General features: G+C 43.0%; 1 protein-coding gene across 1 annotated transcript; it reads left to right on the top strand.

Annotated features, from left to right (window-relative positions):
- Window positions 1-971: 971 nt before the first annotated feature.
- LOC137384937 (putative nuclease HARBI1) lies at window positions 972-1,742 on the top strand. Its single transcript, XM_068059647.1, has one exon. The coding sequence runs from the start codon at window positions 972-974 to the stop codon at window positions 1,740-1,742; it is 771 nt and encodes a 256-aa protein (XP_067915748.1).
- The last annotated feature ends 6,191 nt before the right edge of the window (window positions 1,743-7,933 follow it).

Here is a 7,933-nt window from a genome sequence, read left to right as displayed (position 1 = left end):
GCCTTTGAGTATCACAGGCAGGATTTTCATTGCAATGCGAAGGCAAGAACGTGAGCGTGCGGTTGCTTAAATTCACTCCTCGGGTTGGCGTGCCAGTTTCCAGACACAAAACCAGCATGCTCAAATTTTAAAAGGCTCTGCTGAGAGACAAAGGAGCCAACCTGCCTGAAATTGCTAAATGGCCAGTTAAGCTACTTAACGAGCCTGTTGTCAGCTCGTTACGGGCCAGTTTTGAATTTTCTTTTGGAGGCACGGGTTCCATGCAGGGTCCAAACCATGACAGGGAGGAGGAGGAGCAAACTAAGTGGGAAGCCACTCAAAGCAGCGGCACAGCAGCAAGAGGCTCCATCAAAGAGGGAAGGCTCAGAAAAGGCCCTCATTCAGAAGCAACCAGCTCTACAGAGTCAGGAGAATTATCTGTAATATCTCCTCACTCTTGACAGGGGCATTTTGTGGGGGTGGGGTGGACGGGTCCCTCTGCTTCTGGGCCTCGTGTCTTCATGAGAGGGGGTGTTCAGGAAGACTGCACATTCCAGTAGAAAGGAAGGAAGGACAGAACAGGAAATGGGATTAAGCTACTCCATGATTGGATCGACTGGTGATGAAGAAGAGCATCTGCAGCAGCAGAGGCAGAACCCTGAGCAACAGGGGTGCAGGGGTCAGAAACAAGGAACAGGAAGGCAACGGAGGTGATACCCTCAGCAGAAGGTTTACCACCAAAGGAGAAGCTATCTGGATATGTCGGAGCACCAGTGCCGCGAAAAGATATGCCTTTCCAGGCAGATGGTGCTGGCTTGTGCACCTTCGTTGAAGCTCCTTCGAGGGTTCACAGGAACCGTTGACACAGCCTTCCCGTGGCTGTAAAGATCACAGTGGCCTTGCACTTTTTTACAGCCAGGTCCTTCCAAGCAGCAGCAGCAGACAATAGTGGCATCTCACAGGCAGCATCACATTGTTGCATCACAGATGTAATGGATGCTTTGTTTGAGAGGGCAGGGGATGACATTGAATTCAAGGTGGATAGTGGCACTGAAGTTCAAAGGGCAGTGGGATTTGCTTCAGTCGCCGGATTCCCTCATGTGCAGGGGATCATCGATTGCACCCATGTGACCATCAAGGCACCAACAGACCAAGCAGGGAGATTCCTCAACCAGAAAGGATACCACTCCCTAAATATTCAGCTGGTATGTGACCACATCAAGAGCTTTATGGAGGTGTGTGCATGCTACCCTGGAAGCTGCAATGATCCCTTCATCCTTTTGCAGTCACAGGTACCACTGCTCTTCATGGAGCCTTCAGAAATCCAGACATGGATGTTACCAGGTAAGGCGTCTCTCGTGAGAAGATGGCTGATGACTCCTGTGTGTTATCTTGCCACAGAGGCTGAGAGACACTACAACCGAGGCCAACTGAGCGCAACGGTTAACATTGAGCTGGCCATCGGCCTCTTGAAGATGAGATCCAGGTGCCTTGACCTGTCGGGTGGTACCCTCCAGTACACTCCCTCAAGGGTCACCCTCATTGTGGCGGTCTGTGGTGCACTTCATAACATGATCCTTCAGAGAGGTGTGGACCTTGAAGAGGGAGAAGTGCTGGAATGGCATAGCTCCTCAGAGGAGGAAGAGGATCAGGAAGAGGAGGAAGAAGATGAGGATGAGGAGGAGGCTGACAAAGAACTGGAAAATGGCCCCCATGCTTTGCAGGGATGTTGCGATGGATGGTTTAGGAGGCAGGGACACTAGGGCCACTCTGATGCAGACATGTTTCACTTGAGCGATACTCAGTCTGAAGGACATTTTGGAGAGGAGATTTTGCTTCATCGAGTGGGAGCAAGTATCCATTAACAATAGTCTGCAACCTTCCAATGGCACTAACACTGCAAGGTTCCAGATTCTCCACCTGGCACACTCTTCCCCAACACACTCTTTTGCTTCAATAATTCTTATTTCCTCTTCCCCTGTCTTTTGCCATGATGAAATGAAGACACAGAAGTCTGCTTTAGTGCAACAACATGCCCAGTGCTTTATTGAATTACAGTGTGTTACGACCAGATGAGAAGGTCCAGGGGTTCCCTCTCAGCCTTTGCCTGGTTTAATCGTAACAGGGTTTAATTTTTTTTAAACACAGTGTTTTAGCTCCCCCTTAGTGAATCCTTGTTCACTGCTTTCCAATTGTAAGACAAAGAAATCAATTCAGACAGGTTTTCTTAGATTTTAAACAAGAAAGGTATAGGTTTACTGATCTTAAACGCCAACTGGTTACCGACTATGTATATGCGACACAACCACGCTAGCATGTATACGCGATAAACACACATGCAGGCAGAGACAGAAAAAGTAGAAGGAATAAAGGGGAAAAGTTTGAGGCAATATCTGGTAGTTACAGTCCTTTGAGTTCAATGTGGAGTCTTTGGTTGCCGGTCAGTCTTGCAATTCATTGGGGTCCAGTTCACGCTTCAACTTGTTCCAATGAAGGAGTCTTTTCTCTCTTGAGGTTTACCTGTCTTCTGTGGGTCTGTTGGCTTGGGGAGAAAGTGAGAGAGAGAGAGCGGTTTCCTTGTTCCAGCTTCAGTTTCGAACTGCCTTTTGCCTTTTACTGTGGCACAATTTGAAAATCAACATTACCCAGCCAGTTAGTCATGTGACTAGCTGGTTTGACCACTTCTGTTTGTGGATTCTGCCATCTTAGCAGTCATCCTGGAATGTGAGCTTCCTAACCTTCAATGTCTGATGATCAAAGTCCATTTTGGATTAAGTGGACCAGGGAATAGTCCTTTGTCTCTCCAAGCACTGGCTGTTAGTTTGCAAATGTTTTTCCAGCCACTGCTGATCTGTTTAACAGGTCATTTCATCGTTCCAGCAAGTTTAAAATCAATGTTCATATGACAAAATTAATATGCCTCATTCTTGGCAGGTGGGGGTCTGCATGACAAGTGTGATATTATTTACAATAGACACACCCACGTGACCCACAAAGTGACGTTACCTATGTCGTGGCCTCTGCTCACAGCCACTCCTATGAAGTGCTCCCCCTGTGGCTGAGGATGAGGTGGAGGCAGATTGCTCATTAGTGCCTGCCTGGGACTGGGATGCCCGTGACCCTCGGCCTCAACATAGGGGGTACCTCCAGAGGCTGCTTCACTGGCATCACTGCAGGGGCACGCTGCCAAAGGGCATAACTCTACAGATGCTTCATCCATCGGAGGGGCCATGGAGGCAGATGATGATGATGCAGACACGTGAGGGGTAGTCTCCTCATCACCATCTGACACCACCTCAGCCCTTTCACAGTGCCCTTGATCGCTAGACAGAACCACCAGCTGGGGTGCAGCTGGCATCCACTCCATGCTTCTTGCGCCATGTGCGCCACTGACCGGTCAATGCTACAGACTGAGGCATGCATTCTGTGCATGTCAGTGCACTGTTGCTACAACCACTCTGAGTACTGCCGCATATGGCTCTCCATGAGGTTGGCCATTCACTCAATGGAGGAGCTCGTGTGTTCAAAGCACTGAGACATTGCGGAGCACATGAGATGAATGGACTCCTCCGTTCTCATCCCATGACTCTGCAGTGACATCCCACCATCCAGACGTGCCCTCTCACTCTCCCTGGCCTTCATCTCCCATTTGGTTTCCAAGATGAAGAAAGATGCCGTTAAGACAATGCCCCAATACCTCTCTCTCACCACTCGCTGCTTTTCAATCACATAAGATGTTGCAGCCTGCACTCCAACCTCCTGTCCAATAGCACGAGGGTTCTGAACTATGCTTATTGGTTATCAAGGCTGTTGAACACACATCTCTCCCATGGTCAGGAGAACCCTATGCACCCTCAGGATGCCCCTCTCTTTTGCATCTGGTAATTGCTGACAAGGAGGCAGGAGGCATGCCATCTGGTCTAGCTTTGGACTCAACCTTCCAGACTTAAGCAAGTCATTGAAACATTTCCTGCACTGAACCTAGTTCCTCCTCACCACTCATCTGTTGCTGATCTCATAAGCCACCCCAGGCATTACTTCTTGGTAAGCCTTGCAGGCTTTCAGTTGCCACTGGCAGGGAACAGGATGTTTCTCCATTCAGCCATTGCCTCCAGAAGCACCTCCAGTGAGCTGTCAGAAAAACGAGGGGTTGCCCTGGCACAGGAACCTTCCCTGCCACTGCCATATGCTCAGCTCCTCCTTGCATCGTGGGGACAAATGGCAACCACAGAAATGGCTGCCGCTCATTTTCTAAATCGGGCCCGCAGGTGACTGTTTCTCACTTCCTTCCTGCGTCTGTGACACTTGGCCAATTAAAGACTTACCATATTAAAATTGCAACATGTGCACATTGCCAACATGGTGTGGTGTCGTGACCAGGAAATGAATGTGATGTCATGTTCTGACCCCAGAATTGAAATCCCAGCACACATGTGTATATCAAATAAGCTGTTACACTGTCACTATCAAGTCACCCTCATGTGAGCCACTGATTAGATGATCCTTTGCAAATTGGGATTTTCCACTCTTCAATGAGTTATGTTGAAATATACAAGATTCACCAAAGGATATTAATTTTAACAACAGGAGTTCCTTGACAAGAATGCACTTATGATTCACTCTGCAAACCCCTAATGCACAGGATGTACAACAATTCTGAAGACAGGAAAGGTTATTAGCTGTCTGTTTGAATTTGTCCTGCAAGATGAACTTCTAAAGCATGTTAGTCCCTTGCTGTTAACTAAATGGATATGCTCTGTTCTTCAAGACATGCATGAATACTGGGAATTCTAGGGAATGCTGCAAGTCTTAAGTATGATGCCGTTTAAAAAGTAATCGTGATGCAATATACCAGGATCTCTATAATGTCATTTTCTTGCAAACAATCAGGTTGTATATCTGGTACAAGAATGTTTAAACAATGTGTGATGGGAGTGACAGTCATTGTTGCAAATGATGACAAAAAGTTTATTTGTTTAAACTGATCAAATTTGAAACTATAGGATATCAGAAACATTTTGCAGCCTAATTGTAAAAGCTCTCAAAACATTTTCTGAGGTCTATCAGGTACAGATGTAAATGTGTGCAATAAACTGACAGGGCAGTGGATTCATCATTGAGAAGGTTTGTAAGTAATTATTTTTTTTTTACAAGTTTCACAATGACAACCTTGAAAATCCAAAAACTCTTTTCATTGCAAACTGTATGAATCCAGCCGACACCTACATTACTCATCAGGAATACTGTGTGGAACTCTAACATATAGCAACATTATCTGAGGTGGCCAATTCATCTGCCATTCCAGGAAGAATCATTTTTCCCAACCGAGGCCATATCCACTTATTTATTTATGAAAGGATTGGAAATAGTATTGCTGACGTTTAGTGATCCTGTATAATGATCTTCAGATTCCTTACTTGTGTGCACCATGGGCAATGTTTTGTCAGGGATGGGACAAAGTGACCTGATGATCACATAATGCAGAAAAATGCTTTTTTCCATGTTCACCAATGGCATAGTTCCGTTTGACTTGTATAAAATGCTATTCCTTCTTTCATATTAATTTAGAATGAGCACTTCATAGGAAATAGCCACTCAGATTCATAATCAATAGACAAATAGTACACAGGATACTGTTTCAATATTGATAACTGTAGCTGAAATAATAAAAAAAAAGCATAAGCATAAGCACCTCTTGTAAAGTGGCATATAACACTATAAAAGAATTATCGATGATATAGAAACTGGTTAACCCATCATAAGTTACTCGCTTGGGAGAGAGGTGCTCCGCAGAGAGGATATAAATGTTAAAATAAGAGCTGGTTGTACCATGCTGCTAAAAGGCTTGCATGTCACATGGAAACCAATATCCTTGGTTCATGTAGTCTGTTCAATTATACCACAGAAAATAAAAACCAAGATGAATCCAATCTTGTTTACACAGGTAACATTTATTGAAAGGGTGAGTTTGTGCAATTTGCCATTATAAGAATAATCATTTAAAAAAACACACAATAAATGACGATTAAATAACTATGAGGCTGACATTTCCTTTGGTCACTATTTGTTTCTGATGTTAATGGGGCAGGTAGAATTCCTATATTGGTTATTATCAATGACTCTGTAAAAGCAGTTAAAAAGAAAACTTTAATGATTATTCTAGAAATAGTGATCAGAGGAAATCTTCCAGTTATGTTTACAGTATTGCTGATACAAAGCAACCTGGAGTGGAAATCTTCCCTTAGTTTTCTTTAAATCAGGTGTTTATTGCACCTTTCTAAAAATGTTAAATAAATACACATTCTTATTTTTGCACATTTGTGTTATAACATGACAATTTCAATTATAAATTGCAAGGGAATTATATTTTAAAATTCTGCACTTATGATACTCAAAATTGTTACTAAAATACATGTGAAATAATGTTTTGAGCTGGATGGCCACTTCAAGTTTCAAAACATCATCTTGCACCTAATCTGAGCAGCCAGCTTTCTTTTATTAAATAGTGTTATGACAATCTATCATAGTGTTGTACATGCCTTTAAATCAATTTGTTTTGCCTTTCAATTTATGGTCACAGTTTGTGTCATGTCTGTTGATTCTAAGTAAGTGGCATCCAGCTTCACTTTATGCTTCAATCTTTTTAAGTTCATTGGAAAGGTTAGTGGGTTTTCAGAATTTAGGGGAATAATAATGTATGTTTGCGTAAGCTCATTATATATATATATATATATATATATATATATATATATATATATATATAGCCAGGGAGCATAGATTTAAGGTAAGGGGCAGGAGGTTTAGAGGGGATTTGAGGAAAAACATTTTCACCCAGAGGGTGGTTGTAATCTGGAACACACTGCCTGAAGGGTTGGTTTACATTTACATTTGAGAAGTATTTAGATGAACACTTGAAACGCCATAGCATACAAGGCTACGGGCCAAGTGCTGGAAAATGGGATTAGGATAGGAAGGTGCCTGATGGCTGGCACTGACACAATGGGCCGAAGGACCTGTTTCTGAAACTTTCAACTTAATGTTATAAAGTTAGATTTCATCCTGCCAAGCATTCAATTTTAAAGTTTGCCTTTGTTTTCAATTGTAATATTAACCAAATAAGTAGATTTGGCCTTTGAAGGCTTTTTAACGTAACTTTGAAAATGTGACAAGCTAGACCACAGTTTCAGTGACCCTATCCTAATTTCTAAGCATTGATTTAGAATTACTAATCCATGGTTACGTAAACCAGAAAAGCACAAGTTACTTTCTTGTCTGTATCAGCAAATTTATGAGACTATTCCAGACACAAATCAATAGTGGAAAATGCACTGCACTGAGAACCAACAATTTAGTTTCTTGCTTATTGTAGCTTGTCTGGAAATTATGCTGCCTATAAAGTAATGGTACTACAAGCTAAGATCATCTTCTGCTTACTTATGCCACATAAATATGATGCAATGAGCAGAAAATGCCACGATTAGGGGATAGCATTTGTTGAGAGGCTGTCAGATGTTGTGGCCTTGTGCCTCTGGCAGTATTAAGGAATTCAAAATCAGGCCACGCTTAATTCTGTTGGTGCCAGACTAGAAGTACAACAGACCAATCGGGATTAGTGTTATTTAGTCACAAGATACAGAAACAAATTGGAGACCATATCTTAGCAGTTAGGGGCAAGAATGTCTGGTATTTCCACCTGGCAAGGGATTTAGAGTGCCTACAGTAAATGTCAGATTATTTGACAATATCTTTTCGCCTTACAAAGCCATATATATATATACATACATATATATATACAACTGTTTGGGAGACTCTAAAGATGATGCAATTTATTTTAAAAATAGACAATCTGACCTGCAGCTGCTACACACTAAAGCTCCGATTTTAACCCTCTGTGCCCAACTTGGGAAGGAGGACAGGGGTTAAAACTGCGGCAGTTTGGTCATTAACATATGCA

Source organism: Heterodontus francisci, chromosome 27 (assembly GCF_036365525.1).
Source record: "Heterodontus francisci isolate sHetFra1 chromosome 27, sHetFra1.hap1, whole genome shotgun sequence".
Lineage (NCBI taxonomy): Eukaryota > Metazoa > Chordata > Chondrichthyes > Heterodontiformes > Heterodontidae > Heterodontus > Heterodontus francisci.
This window is presented reverse-complemented; position numbering and strand designations above follow the sequence as displayed.

What these genes read in the sequence shown, in the direction of transcription:
- LOC137384937 (XM_068059647.1), top strand. Translation starts at nt 972, where the DNA reads ATGGATGCTTTGTTTGAGAGGGCAGGGGATGACATTGAATTCAAGGTG.